This window comes from Delphinapterus leucas, chromosome 15, assembly GCF_059928025.1.
Source record: "Delphinapterus leucas isolate spDelLeu-1000000601 "Yukka" chromosome 15, BTC_Dleu_Yukka2, whole genome shotgun sequence".
NCBI classification, from domain to species: Eukaryota; Metazoa; Chordata; class Mammalia; order Artiodactyla; family Monodontidae; genus Delphinapterus; species Delphinapterus leucas.
This window is the reverse complement of record NC_143143.1, coordinates 5,417,462-5,433,241: the sequence shown is the minus strand read 5'-3', so window position 1 is coordinate 5,433,241 and position 15,780 is coordinate 5,417,462. Positions and strand designations below refer to the sequence as shown.

The following is a 15,780-nucleotide window of genomic DNA, read 5'->3' as shown; positions in this document are numbered from 1 at the left end:
CTCGGCCCGCCTCCTTCCCACTGCTCCTGCCGCCTCAGGTGGGGTAGTCCCGCCCACTCGGGCCGCCCCGCCTCGCGGCCGCCCCGCCCACCCCGCACGCCTCAGGTTGGGCCGCTTGGCCAGCCCTGCTGGCTCCAGAAGGGTTGGGTCGCTTCTCCTCAGCTCCTCCAGGGCGGCTGCGGCAGTGGTGGTAGCGCTGCAAGTTTTGACGTTTCGGACGCCGAGGCGCGCGCCTGCACTCCCCGGCCGACGGCTGTGGAGGCGGCTGACCCTCGAGGGCCCCTCAGCCGCGCCCCGGCGCTCCCGCCGCCCAGGGTCGGGCGGCCACGAGGCCCGGCCGCGTTCTCCCGCGCTCTCCAGCCCGGCGGCTGCAGCCATGTCGCGGGGGCCGGAGGAGGTGAACCGGCTCACGGAGAGCACCTACCGGGTAAGCTGGCCCGGGGCGGCCCAGGACCCTGGGAGTGCCGGGGTTCGGGGTTCGAGGGCGGGAGTCCCGGGGACAGTGGAGGCACGGGGGTTCGAGGCCGGGGAAGTGGGGAGGCCCCGCCGGCGGCCCTCAGCCCTCGCCGGGGGAGACGGTCGGGATTTTTCACCTTCGGGGTGAGGAGGGGACTTTACGCGGGAATGTCCTTCCCTCCCCCATCCTCTCCCCTTCTCCCCTCCCCCTCCTCTCCCCTCCCAGCGCTGGAGACGCCCAACAGATTACACATTTCACAAGCAAACGTCTGTGGGGAGAGTTGGGGGCAGGGGCGTCTTGTGTCGCCCCTGGGGCGCGTCCTCCTCCCCAGCTTCTCCTTGAGGTCGGTGACTGCGCCGGCGTGGCTGCGGCGATTAAGCTCTCGGAGAGCAAAGAGCCAAGCTCGAGTTTCCTCTGAGAATGTAGGGGGGAAACTCCCAGGTAATTAACAAGCGCCAGGTGAGCTGAGCTCGGCGCGGGGGCCCCCGGGGGGCGCTCCCTCTGAGACCCTGCCTCACAGAGCTTTAAGTTCAGCTTGGCTTTTTAGACGTCGATTATTTTGTGAGGTTATGGGAGTCAAAGAACGCCCGAGGTTTGAATAAAATAGACCTAACCTCAAGGAATGCGTCGATGGTCATTCTCTTAACCTTCACTTATTACGAGCGAATGTTTCCAGAAACGAACAGTTTTAGGATTAGTGGCCAGTTTAGTAAGTTTAAGTACTTATAAATGAATTCCAGTTGAAATAAGATACGTGTTTAATCATCTGATATTAATAGAATACAAAACAACTTTTGTTTTAATTCGGCTTAGGCTCATGGAACTCAAGTTCTCTAAATTCATTTGTAGCCATTTTTAAGACCCACAGTTGGGTCATTTTTATAGTTTTGTTTTTTTTTAACCCTAAAATTTAGTTTCTAGTTTTGCAAGGTCTGAGTGAATTCCTGAAATCAGAGTTTATTGACTTTTGTTGGCTAAGAATAAAAGCATGAAAATAGTTTCGTAATCCTTCGAAGTTTAAAAGATTGGTTCCTTTCATCTGGATACACAAATACTGTCATATGTAGATTATACTGCATAGGTAGATACAGTAGGTACAGTTGTCATGGTATTTTGGGGCTCAGTAAGTAAATGTGACCAAAATCCGTTCCTTGTTCATGTTTCCTTAATAGAGGGCAGTTTTTTAGAAATCCCAGAAATTTGAATGTTAAAGTTTTACCTTTGGGTTGAGATTGCTTAATATTTAAATGATCCTGAAGATGTTGGGGTAGGAAGTGGGGCATGTTGATAAAGTGTGTAAATATAACATTTTTACTCTTGGACTTGGGAGTAGTGGCTACTCTGATGACTGTCCAGTTAAGGACGGTAAAACTGTACTTTTGTGAGGAATGCAGATCATTGCAAATTTGAGTGGAGTTGTGCTCCTCCTACCTCCAAAACATAGACACATATATCTTTCCAACCTGAGATACCAACTCTGGCATGCAATCCTGAAGTCACTCTTCTCTGCTTTTTCTCCCAATTCTTCCTGACTTTCACTTTTAGTGGTGACTCAGTGGAGGGACTGTACTCAAGTGAATTACAGTGCCACAAATGCCAATGTCGCATTACTCAAAGAACTGAGGCAGGAGGGAAAAAGTGTGGATTTTATAGTTTTGGTTATGCGTATTTATAGACATAAAGCATTGTAAATCATTTTCATATTTTGAAAGGCTGTAATACACTGAAGATTAGGGAGCAGTACCTTATTGCTTTCTACTCCCAGGTGTCTTAAAAGATACAAAAAGCTCACAGATGTTTATTGACTGACTTTAATCACCATATCCTAGTTAATGTTTGGGGTCATGTTTAGGTTGGGATGGTGGGATAATAATTTACAGCTCCAGATAACAAGTTTATATGTAATCTATGAAATGGATGCTGCTAGCTCACGCTTTGACTATGATGGAAATGCACAGTGAAATTTTACGTTCACAGGTCTGATTGAAAGCCCACCATCCTTTCACCACCTCCTCTTTGGGTTCTTCCCCTCCCCCACCCCACAAAGACGAAAGCTGAAAACAATTTAAGTTTAATATGGTAAAAATCTCCCTGCAGTGTTGATGAACCTAGAAAAGAGATCTCCTTTATGTTACCTGGCAAACTAGAATGTTTTACTAATAGAAACACAACCTAACCAGGTGTGTTTACAAAAGCCACCTGCAAATGAGATTTTATGACTTACATGGGTTTTAGATTTTTTTTTAATACTCAAATTTTTCTAACTTTGAAAAAAAGGAATAAATTCTTTAGAGAAAAGGAGGAATTATAAAGTGGTGTGATCCTCTGTATGCAGTATCAAATACCTTTAAATATTTATTTAAACATTTGCTGAGTTTTCTAAAATGTATACTTAGACAAATGATTACTGGAGAGCCATGCTAAATCCCAGGAAGATGTGTATTTTATGGCGTCACAAACAAATGGCATGGTAGTAAGTCCCAAAATGTCAGGTAGTGTCACTGTTGCTAATTAGAATTAAGCCAAAGATTCCTCTCCCTCCCCACTCTTCAGCCTATACTATGCCCATAATTTTCCCACAGCAGCTTGCTTGTGATTTTGCATAGTTTTCTAATGAGTACATGCTTTAGTGGTACAAGGAAGAAGTAAAGTTCAAAAAAAACCCTTAATTATAAGTAACCACACACACGCAAAAAAGTAACCACAACCTTCCTAGAAGTTAGAACTCTTGGTCTTAGGAAGTTGAGGAGGGCTGGATGTGATGTCATCCAGGGATGTCACCCCTACATTAATCTTGCTGAAGCAGCAGTGATGGGGAAGGGGACACAGAGGTCTTTGTTTAAATGCCACCTTCTCAGAGTCCCACTGAAACAGCTTTAAAATCCCAGATGACGCCATCCATCTCCCAGTCCCACCTAAGCCTACTTTACCTTCCCCCACTCCCCACAGTGCTTATGACCTTAGCATGTAATATATATTTACTTATCATGTATGTTTATTCCTACTCCAACTAGAATGTGAGCTCCCAAAGGAAAGAAGCTTTGTTTGGTTGTGTTCTGAGCAATTAGAACAATTCCTGGCACCTAGTAGGTGTACATATTTGTTGAATAAATGAACATTTAATTAATTTCGTTAGCACCTGTCCTGTGCCAGTCTCCCCTCTCCCTCCCTTGACACTGTTTCATTCGAAGTGTACATCAGCCGTCTAGGTGGACATGGATCTTGTTTACCATTGAGAAAGTGAGGCTCAAAGTCTGTGAGAGACCAGTGCCCACATGCCAGTTCCCCTGCCAGCCTCCATCCCTCTCCTTTTTTGTATAGAAATTTAGCTTGTAGTGGCCAACAAATGCACAAACCAAATACATTTTCATACTTCAGTCATCTAAGATGTCACGCAGAAGTTTGTCATCGTTAACTCATCATCATTGACATGTTTTGAACAAACCTTTCTTTAAATAAGAAAATGAGGTACTTTTGTTCTTTCACTGGGCAAAGCGAGCAGTCTAGGCCTATGTGCTAGGTTTTGTTTGTGTAAGGGTGGTTTATTTTCTCGACTTGGGTTTAAGTGGGGACATGTAAGTGAAAGTCCCTGCCTGCCTGGTTGGCTTCCAGTGTGGACTGTGGCATATAGGTCTAGCTTTTGAAGCTTTCAGTTGCTGTTTGTTTGTTGTTGTTGTGTAGGCTACTTGACATCTTCATGTGTTCCCGCCATAGCACTACTTTCTTCAGGTATGCTGAAGGTAAAATGGGACTTGCAGAAGACCAGACAACTTGCTCTTGGCTCCATGATGACTAAAAAAAGGGGATTGTAAGAATCAGGTGCCAGGTAGCGGCAGAAAGCGTTGCCAGGTAGCGGCAGAAAGCACAGCCCAGTATTGTAGCTTTTTGTATGGTAAAATGAAAACACAAAGCCAAACACTGAATGTCCTTTCTTGTCATAACATTTTTCTTGATTGGAAAGAGGTTTCAGAACTACAATAACATTGCTAAGCAGACAGAGCAACGTCCTTTTTAATGAAGGCTGGGGCCACTTGGACTTGTGACACCAAGTTTCAGGTTGCTTTTGAGTTTACACTTGTGACATTATTCCAGGATTAGGCATTAATTCTTGCCTTGCACTTTTATCGTAATGAGCTGCAGGCAGACCTGCAGGGGAAACCTAATGTCTGTGCAATTGCAACCAGTTGGATTTTTTTCCCCTCAACATTCCACACAGGTATTTATTCTGCACTTCAAAAGTAAAAATCATTATAAAAGCAACACAAATATTCATTTAACTTATCTGTTAACATTTGCAAGTGTATATATTTTTATTTCTAAAACTTCTATTTTTATTGAAGTATAGTTGATTTACAATGCTGTGTTAATTTCTGCTGTACAGCAGCACAGTGATTCAGTTATACATATATGTACATTCTTTTAAAAATCCTTTTCCATTCTGGTTTAATAGTTCCCTGTGCTATACAGCAGGACCTTGTTGTTTATCCATTCTTATTTCTAAAACTTTTTATTGAACTTTAATATGCCCACTGAAAGGTTTGCTTAGGTGTATAGAGCTCACTAAATTGTCACAAACTGAACCCACGTGTGTAACCAGCACCCAGATCAAGAAGTAGACCACGACCAGCCCCCAGAGTCCCTCTCATGGCCCCTGCCAGTCACTGTGTCCCCTCCAAGATAACTGCTCTCCTGACTGATAGCAGCGCTAATTAGTTTGGCTTATTTTGTCTGCCTTCTTTCGCCCAATGTGTCTGTTGGATTCATCCATATCACTGTAGTAGTTGTAGTTAGTAGATCTAACTCCACTGTAGTTAGTAGATCCCCCATGCATGCGGGATCTAGTTGCCCGACCAGGGATCGAACCTGGACCCCCTGCACTGGGAGCGCAGAGTCCCAGCCACTGGACCACCAGGGAAGTCCCTGTTATTTTTAATTTGGGTCTTCTCCCCACTTAGATTGTACATGTTTGTGAACAAGTCCCCCAGATTATACTTCTCAGCATTTCCCACAGTCATTCATGTTTTATTAATTTACATGTGTGTGTTGGTTTTAACCTCAGAGGCTGTTTAAAACTATATTTTTCTCTGATACCAGAGAATTTCCAAAATTTCTATGAATATTTACACCAAAAGTAAAAGTCACCTAGAATCCCACACTGTTAACTCTTACTGTCACTCTTTGCAGTATCTTTCAGTACATCTTTCCATGTCAGTCAGTATTGTGTGCTTCATCACTTTGATGACTCTCCATTCTTCATCAGAATTTATTGATCCACTCCCCTTTTCTTGGATGTAAGATGGTTGCCAATACTTTGCTATTAAAGTACTGCACTGAACATCATTGCAGGTAAAGCTTTGCACAAATCTGGGATCTTTTCCTTAAGCTAAATCCCCAGCAGGAGTTGTGGGTCAAAGGGTAGTAAACATTGTAGAGCATATTTGTGATACATCGCAAAATGCCCTCCAGAAAACTTGCCCCAATTTATGCTGTAATCTGATCCTGTGAGAATGTACCTTTCCTGAACCTCAACCAATTAAGTAGGTCTTTTAAAACTGCTTCCTTTTTTTCTTTTTTTTTTTTTAATAACCTTTAGAGGGTTTAAAAAAAAAGTAGTAGAACATGTATACCTATAACATAGAGTAGCTTGTGGACATTGGCTGGGAGAACACCCTAGATTTCATGTCTAGCACTACCGGGTATAATTTCCCTTATAAACTTTGTACTTGTAGATGTGTCCAGAGTAATTACAGCTCTGTGGCCCCTGAGGCCTGTATGTTTCTGTTCTCACTTTCCTCAGCCTTGATTTTATACTTCTCTTTATGTTTTCCAGACCTTGAGTCGGTCTTTCTGGTTTATCATTATTTTAAGGACTGTGTTCTGGTTGTAACTCAGATCTTTATGGTTAAAGGTAAGAGTTGTGGAAATGAGATGAAATGTTACTGGTTTCTCTCTCGTTCCAAAATAAATGAAAAATATTACCAGAATGCGTTCCCAATCTAGGAAGCAAAATAAATAAGCACCCCTCGGAGATGTAAGGGATTGCTCAGGGCCTTCTAGAGCTGTGTTCTGAGAGAGAACAGCCAGTGGGTGAAGATACTTCTGGGTTTGTTGCTTAAACTGGTTTATTTATATGGTAATTTGGGGGTTAAAAGTCCCTAAACAGTAGCAATTCCTCCAATAAAAATATTAACGGCTAGCTGTAGTTAGCTCGAGGGCAGGGGGCTTTTACTTCTTACTTACAGTCTACCTTCTGGGGTGTTTACATTTTATGTGAGCGGGTTACTTTTATAATACTTAAGCTAAAAAAAAAACCCTAGAAATTGATAAATCTATTCCATTTTAATGGATAAAAAGTCTTAAAAACTAAGGTAAAATGTGCCACTTTCTACCTCTGTTTCGCAAATTAACCTTCTGAGGGTAAACCTAATTTAAAATCTTACCATTTTCTCTTAATTTTTACTTATGCGGGTACATTTTTAACTTTTACTAACCTGAGACTATGAGTGCAACAGAAGAAAAATTCAACAAAACTGAGAACCAAATTCTAGTTCTTACAACTATCTTTTCAAAGTCTTACTCCTGATGTTGCAAGCAGCTGATCCACTTCGAGGTGCAGCTGTATCCTTGAACTGTACGAAAGCAGTAAGACGGACCAGAAAAGGTACAAAATTGGTATTAACAACCTGCCAAAGTAAGAAGGGATAAAAGTTCAGATGATAAGAACATATTGCCTATAATAAACATGAAAAAGACCTGGGTGTGGGTCAGGACAGATCTCAGATGACAAGTCCAGCTACTAGCCACCCTAAGTGCTTCCCTTTGACCTTCCGGATGGAGCAGCCCCCTCCTGAGTTAGGAGAAGAGAAGCTCCAGTCCGGGGGGGCTGGGGGAAGGGAGGGGAGAGGAGGACCAGAGACAACCCTGGTCACCTCTCGGATTCGGATGCCTGAGACCTAAGCTAACAGACCAATCCATTTCTGGATGCAAAAACTCACATGACAGAAGAGAATCAGGAAAATCGCAATGATAATTCCTTATATTTAAGTGCTGCAATTAAAAAAAAACTTTTTTAATGGTTTCAATTGACCAAATGGTGTATTTTTTACGGGCTTCATCTTACACTTGGAGCAGCTTGAGGTGCCGGCCGTAACTATGTCTGATGGTACAATATATTTCTAAGCGTGTAAACACTTTAAACATGCAAAACGCTGTTCTTACATGACAGTCCAACTGTTGTGCCCCTGAGACAGATGACTTCTTCAGCAAACCAGTCCATCCTTTGTGTTACCCCAGATTCTGGTATGTACTTGATAATGCCATATTCCTCCATTTGACCTTGCCTTCAATTTTAACATCTGTGAACAAGGGTGAGGATAGTACCCACCTCATATGGTTGTTGTGAAGATTAAACATAATAATGAACGAAAGCTCTTAGAACAGTGTGTTGGCTGTGAGCAGTAGTAGCTTGTGTTTGCTGGATCATACCACCCTACGTGCATTGATTTTCATGTGTTTTGTTTACTGCTTATCCTCAGCGTCTAGTAGAGTGACTGACACATAGGCAGGTAAAAGAATAGTATTAATATTATTGGCACAAATTTGTCTCTCAATCGACGAGCTGTACACTCCTTGAGGATTTTTTGAAATCTCTCATTGTGCTGATGGCACAGTAAGAACTCAGAAATATTTGTTGAATAAGTACGGATGTATGCTTCTCTCACAGTTGTAACTAAATCCTCACCTGCTCCATGGCCAGTGAAACTGAGATGGCACTAACAATCACAGCTACCGTGTTCTGAGCATCTGTTAGGGATGCACTAACTAAGCTTCCCACCTACATTTATTCCTTCTGCAGCTCTCTTCTTGTGCCCCAGGCTGTACCAAGCACTGTGGTCACCACTGGAAACCACCCTAGAGAAGAAACAGCCTGTGCTCTTCTAAAGTTTAGTTTATGACAGGACAACAATGCCAGCCTTTCCCCTCCGCCTTGGCCTGCCCCAGATCATCAATTCTGCGTCCTTGCTCCTTCCCCCCACCTCCAGCAGTACCAGAGGCGTCTTGCCTTTACCAGTTCCGTTCTTCAGACTTTGTTTGCTTTGTCCCAGTATTGGAAGAAAGGAGGAAAAGAGTGATGTATGAACAGGTTAAGGTCAAGAAGAGTTTCTTAGGCAGTTTGTAAGAAGTCTTTGGAAAGTTGGCTATATGAGAGAAGTAGATGAAAACAAAACAAAAGTTTTAGAAGTTTTGATTCCCCTTACTGGTATCAGAACTGTATTTAACAAACTTGAACTATTTTTACATTATTTTGGGTTTTTGAACAATATTTCTCAGATTGCAAGGGCTGGGATTTTTTTTTTTTTTAATTTATTTGGTTGCGCCGGGTCTTAGCTGCGGTAGGCGGGCTCCTTAGTTGAGGCTTGTCAGTTCCTTAGTTGTGGCATGCTAACTCTTAGTTGCAGCATGCATGTGGGATCTGGTTCCCTGACCAGGGATCAAACCTGGGCCCCCTGCGTTGGGAGCATGGAGTCTTGTCCGCTGCACCACCAGGGAAGTCCCAAGGGCTGGGATTTTAATGCAAAGCAGAACGACCTGTCTCACAGGATCTTATTGAGGGCAGTTCATTAGAATTATTCCAGATATTATGTAAGAGTGGTGTTTGGAAAGAACTAGTGAACTAAAAAAAGGAATGTCGCTTGCGATAGGAAATCAGCAATTTACCGCTGACGCTTGAACAACACGGGTTTGAATTTGTACAGGTTTGCTTATACTTGGATTTTTCTCAATAGTAAATACTACAGTATTGCACCATCGCATTGATTGAATCTGTGGATATGGAGGGCCATCTATACTCAGATGTTCAACTGTGGGGAGCATGGGCACCCCTGCGCCTCATATTGTTCAAGAGTCAACTATACTTTGATCTGGTAGAGTTCCTGTTGCTCGTTAAGTACTTGGGGACTTTCTAAACAAATGCAACTGAGCACATGAGACATTCTTCCCTATAAATTCATTGCTTGCTTTTTATTCCATGACACACCTTTTAAAATTAATAATAACCAGGCAGGCAAGAACACTTAACCAAATGGTCTAGTGCGCCCTGTAGCCTTCAAAGTGTATGTCTGTCAACAGCTATTTTAAACCCAGTAACTAATCAGTTACTGTTTCCTTAATACATGCCATCTATCTGTGGTAAAGTTATATATTTCTAAATGATTTTCAAGTTATATTAAAGGTGTTTTGCATTTCTTATTTTCACCATGTCAATCTAGATTGCCTGGGTATTTTATCATACCTGTCTCCCTTAGACCATGCATTTTCTTTTCTTTTATTTTTTTAAAGTTTTTTTTTTTTATGTGTACCATTTTTAAAGTCTTTATTGAATTTGTTACAATATTGCTTCTGTTTTATGTTTTGGCTTTTTGGCTGTGAGACATGTGTGATCTTAGTTCCCCGACCAGGGATCAAACCTGCATCCCCTGCACTGGAAGGCGAAGTCTTAACCACTGGACTGCCAGGGAAGTCCCGACCATGCATTTTCAAGGGCTGGAACTCTTACCTCATTCATCTTTGGGTTCTGTACATCCAACATAAGGTTAGGCTCACTGTATGTGTGTAATAAAGAGTGAACAAATGTGTAGTTGTTTCAAAGGCCCAAACGTGAGGACTTTACAAGTTAGTGGAGTGATATATAAGTACGTGTTCTCTAATACTTGCCATGATCTCTCTCTCTCTCTCTCTCTCTCTCTCTCTCTCTCTCTCTCTCTCTCTCTCTCTCTCTCTCTCACACACACACACACACACACACACACACACACACACACACGCAAAAATACCAGGAAAGAAGCAAATTTCCAGATTCTGATCGAAAGTTATGTAAGAGTTGTCCTAGCACTGTGGCTTATAGGAAGGATTATTTCCATTCTTTCAAATAAGAACATGGACCTGTAGGAACCAAGCAAAAATGAATGCTAATATTATCATAGCTGGAGTTTCAAGAAGTGATTTTTTTTTTTTTTAACCGTACGCGGGCCTCTCACTGTTGTGTCATCTCTTGTTGCGGAGCACAGGCTCCGGACGCGCAGGCTCAGCGGCCATGGCTCATGGGCCCAGCCACTCCGTGGCATGTGGGATCTTCCCGGACCGGGGCACGAACCCGTGTCCCCTGCATCAGCAGGCGGACTCTCAACCACTGCGCCACCAGGGAAGCCCCAGAAGTGATTTTTTACTTTAGTCTCACAGGTACTACTTCCTCTGAAGTTCAAGGTCCAAAAGTTGCTTGAAATCTGCGGTAGGGTCCCCAAATCCTCTTGCTGATAGAGGCCAGCGTGGGCCAGACATTGCTACCATGTCTGATAGCATTGGCAGTTAGTAAGCTAGGATTGCCTACTCTCAGCCTGGAAAGGGTTTTTAGTGCTGCCAGGAAATACATGCAGCTCTATGGAGTTATAGCACCTGCTGGACCTTGGACCCAGTGTAATCATCTATACTTAAAATTACAAGGAAGGGCTTCCCTGCTGGCGCAGTGGTTAAGAATCCACCAGCCAATGCAGGGGACACGGGTTCGAGCCCCGGTCTGGGAAGATCCCACATGCTGCAGAGCAGCTAAGCCTGTGTGCCACAACTACTGAGCCTGCACTCTAGAGCCCTCATGCCACAACTGCTGAGCCCGTGTGCCACAACAACTGAAGCCCATGCGCCTAGAGCTCGTGCTCTTCAACAAGAGAAGCCACCGCAATGAGAAGCCCGCGCACCACAGCGAAGAGTAACCCCCACTCGCCACAACTAGAGAAAGCCCGCGCGCAGCAACGAAGACCTAATGCAGCCAAAAGTAAATTAAAAAAAAAAAACTACAAGGAAACGTGGTTTCAAATGATTCCCCTCATAGACACATGTGAAACTTTTGTCTAGTGTTTAAAGTAAAATGAAACTTTCTTTCACTGAAAGTGTTGAATAGGGTTCAGGCCATTTTTTTTCCCCAAGTTATGTTATCAGATGGTCATGAACACTGATTACCTATAACATGGTTCTCCCTCTACAATTTTCTTTAAAAATAACAATTGAAAACTAGTACACTAGTTTACTGGGTGGGATAGCTCTGGGACCTCATTTTCTTGACATGTTTGATAATTTCTTCCAAAACGTTTGAACAGTTATAGAACACACTTCTTTCTCACACCAGTATATTGGGACCTTTTTGTTTTGCTTAATTGTGCTTTGGCTTCAGAGCAGTTCTTGCTGCCTAAATGAGTTGGGAAGGTGGAGTTTTGTCACAGAAATCTGTTTCTTTAACCAATGAAATAAAAGGTCCCGGAGATGTAATTGCTTCTAGTAACGGATCTTAAGAAGCAGCAAGACGTACCTTTCTGGTTCTGATCACACTGGTTCTCATCACTTGGTTGGTTCTTAAAGGAGCTTGGGATCTACCAGATGCTCTCAGAACTCTCTCAGAATGTTCTAGGAGAGGCAAAGCCCAAAGAGGTGGCCCTGTTCTTTACTGACCACTAGCCCAGTGGCTTCTGGTGCAGAGGTCATGTTGCTGGGTGGGGGGAGCCATGGAACCCTTGGCACCTCGTGGCTTCATTTCTGGCATGCCCTTTGCCCTCTGAATGAAGGACCACTTTTGCAGAAATAATTATCTACAAACCAAAGCCTGGTTATGAATAAAGAAAGGAAAGGAAGAAGGAAGGCAAAACAGTGTTTAAGTCATAGTGAAAGTTTCATGGAGTGGGGTTCCCTCTGTGGGCTGAAGATTTCCTATGAAACTGTCCTTCTAGAGGGACACGGTAATGATTTTTTGCCAGAGAAAAAGAAAATGGAGAAACATTTTTGCCAAACTCCTTCCCCAATCATAGCTGGAAAGATAACTGCCAAGCAGGAGATTGGTCTCAAAATAGCTGGGTTATCTTTTTCTACTAATGGATCTAACTGATTGAGCAGCGGCAGTTGCTGCTAACAGCTACATGGGCATACATGCTCTGCAGACCAGGAGCATTGTTCTCTCTGGTCCTGGACCAGTGTTCACAGAGGACAGTGGATGGCCTGCATCTCAGCACATCTGGGTCTTCTGTGGGCAGGCTAGTTAGAAACCACAGCTTTGTGGCATTTCTCAGCATTGAGGATTTAGAGCCTGAACCCTTAGCAGCCTGGGATGTCGAGAAGAGCAGGGTTTTTGTTGTTGCTGGATTGTTGTTGTTGCTGTTTTTTTTTAAATAGCTTTATTGAGGTGTAACTTATAAACTATAAAATTATAGTTTTTTCATCTATTCACCAGTTAATGGACATTTGGGTTGTTTCCAGCAACGTATTTTTTTAAGGACTGTGTTATCGCCTAATACTTAAAAAGTAATTTAAATGTCAACTTGGAAAAACATAGGGTTGGGAAGCAAAGTTCACAAGGAAGGATGTGGCACTTGGAGATTTTGTAAGCCTGTTACGACTTAGTAGGTAGAGGGCAGAATCTTGCAGCTTCTATGAGCCTCTGTTGGAGCTGTTACGTTGAGCTAATGAATCTGCGAACAGTGCATTACCTCACTCCACCAATCCGTGCTGTGGCTAATGAGCCCACCGGGTTACTGTGTCTGTGTTCAGATGAGCTGAAGGCACATGATGCAGCTGATTCGTCCACGAGCACATACATCTCATGTAATTTTAAAAGAATTCAAAAACTGCTGCTGCGAGTATACCTTGGGCGTTAGATAGTCCAGGTACTACTGTTCTTGGTGCTGGAGGTGCAATGGTCCTTGGCCTTAATTTACTTAATTTCCTTAGTTTCTACTAAGGAGACAGAGTAAACAGGTAATATCCTGTCAGGTAGTGACAAACCTTTTGATGAAAGAGAAGCAAGAAACAGCTGGAGAGAGGGCGGGAGGAGGAGGGTGGAGGAAGCTGTCTCTGAGACCCAGGTGGGCGGGTATCCAGGAGAAGGGCCTCCAGGCAGAAGGAGAGCAGGTGCAGGATCCCTGCGGTGGAATTGGTTTGGCCTGTTCCGAGCACAGCCCAGAGGCCATTGTCCTGGAGCACAGAGATGGGGGTAGGGAGGGGAGGCCACAGCCCAGACTGGCTTGATTGCAGGCATGATCCATGCTTTTGGTGCCTCTTCTTACCCTGTGGTGAAAAGGACAAAAGTCACTAATGACTTTATTCAATGATAGACTTGAGAGCTGAGGATAAAAACCACCTTTCATTGTTTCTCTTCCCCTGCTTAGATAGTTCAGTCCTGTGTCCCTTTTTTAATGCTGACAAGGGAAACGGTTTACTGTACTTAAAAAAAAAAAAAGTACTGTTTTTCATCCATTGGGCAAAAAAAGTATAACACCAGGTGTTGGTGATTGTGGTAAAATAGCACAGCGGTTGTAGGAGCACAGATTGCCGCAGCCACTTCAGAGAAAGTATCCGGCAGTAGCTAACAAACCCGAAAAATCTTCACGTACCCCATGCCCCAGCAGTTGTGTTTCTAGGAGAATTCTCACCGACGTGCACAAGGAGACATCGACAGCTTCTTGCCACACAGTTGGTGTTAGCAAAAACCTGGAAGCTGCCTAATTGTCTCTCGGTAGAGGAAGTCCAGAAACCAGCTCATGCTGCTGTGCGGCCTGGAAGGTGTGAAATTGTGGGGCAGCCCGGCAGCCTGGAGTCTACGAGCGGAAGGTCTTTTTCCTCAGGGAACCCCAGTTTCATTCTTAGAGCCTTTCAGCCGACTAAAGGAAGCCCACTCAGATTTCTGAGGGTAATCTCTTAAAGTCTACTGGTAGTTAGCCACATCGACAGTTCCTACGTGGCCGCACCGAAATTAGTATTCAATTGACTAGGTACTGTAGCAGACACATAAAATTAGCCATCACAAAGGGATACCATACAGAAGTTAAATCGGAATAAACCCAGTTAATACATATCAAGGTAGACAGGTCTCAGAAGCATAACACTGAATTTAAAAAAGGATGTAAAATGTATTACATGATACTGTTTATTTTATTAAATGTACAAAGCAAAATTATCAATCCTGACTATATGTGTGTATAAATATGAGTTAGAAAGTTTACAGTCTTAACTAGTGGTTCTCTGGGGAGAAGAAAAAGGGATATGAGACTTGGATAGGGTGGCCGAAACACCTTGTGGTTTTGCAGTGTCGTTCTGTAACGTTTTGATTTCTTTTCAGCAAAGGAAATTAATATGACAGTGTTAACCATTATGAATTCTTGGGAGGACTGCAGGTAGTTGGAGAATCTTCTTTTTCTCCCCCACTCCCTCCTTTTTTTAAGGGAAAGAAAAGAAGATCGGAAATACTTGCCCATGTAGAATTGGTCCATATTGTGATGCTATTGGAAGATTAATTATATTCATCTAAAATCAGGAGTAAGATTACAAGAAGGCATCCAAAAAGAAAAAATATTGTAGAGACTTCCATAATTTCTCACCCTAAAATAGTGCTCTCTGTCATAAAAGCGTTTTCATCCCACTTTATTGCACAATTCTCAAGGAACTTGTCTGGAGGCCTGAGTGGTGCGCGCAAAGTCAGTGCCCAGGCCTGACTCTGCGTCTCACTGCCTGTGGGATCTTCGGCGAGGTTTTTGTTTTGTTTTTTTTTTTTTTGCGGTTCGCGGGCCTCTCACTGTTGTGGCCTCTCCCGTTGCGGAGCACAGGCTCCGGACGCGCAGGCTCAGCAGCCATGGCTCACGGGCCCAGCCACTCCGTGCCATGTGGGATCCTCCCGGACCGGGGCACAAACCCGTGTCCCCTGCCTCGGCAGGCGGACTCCCAACCACTGCGCCACCAGGGAAGCCCTTCGGCGAGGTTTTTACATTTAACATCTCAGAGCTTCACATCTCATCTGTAAAATGGGGAGGATAACCATCGCCTTGTTAGGATCTAATGAGCAAACCCGTGTGAAGTGCTAGGCACAGAGCCTGAAATGTAGGCTGCAGAGTGTCAAAATGTATCTCAAAAGGAAAAAAAGAATAAAGAGTTTTGAACTGAATAAAGCAGATAATAATTACACCTCCAGTTTCCTTTGTACTGCAGACTTCTGGAAGTTTTTGCGTTCACGGTCTCTCTCATCCTGATGTGACGCTTTGAGGCAGGAGAGCCCGGATCGTTTGTTTTCATGTTACAGAAAGGAAGCGGTAGTGCCTGGAGACTTCTGTGTAAATAGGAATGCTCATCCATCTGAAGAGTTGACTAATATTTTCTGTCTTCTGTCTTGCAACGTTAATTACTACAGTTGATTCAGTGCACTGTCAGGTGCCTTGAAGAACACACAGTAGGTGCTCCATAAATATTAGTTATTATTTCAGTGAATTCTCGTACCCCTCATGAGGTGGAAATTA

General features: G+C 43.5%; 1 protein-coding gene across 3 annotated transcripts in view; it reads left to right on the top strand.

Moving 5' to 3' along the window:
- The first annotated feature begins 126 nt into the window (after nucleotides 1–126).
- The window catches only part of BAIAP2L1 (BAR/IMD domain containing adaptor protein 2 like 1), an 88,580-nt gene continuing 72,926 nt past the window's right edge, over nucleotides 127–15,780 (top strand). For all 3 annotated transcript variants that reach the window (XR_004024562.2, XM_089895651.1, XM_022587741.3), the window contains exon 1: nucleotides 127–427. Coding sequence is in view for 2 of the 3 variants with exons in the window: in XM_089895651.1 (XP_089751777.1) it covers nucleotides 377–427 (51 nt within the window). In the remaining variant the exon portion in view is untranslated. The remainder of the gene's footprint in view (nucleotides 428–15,780) is intronic.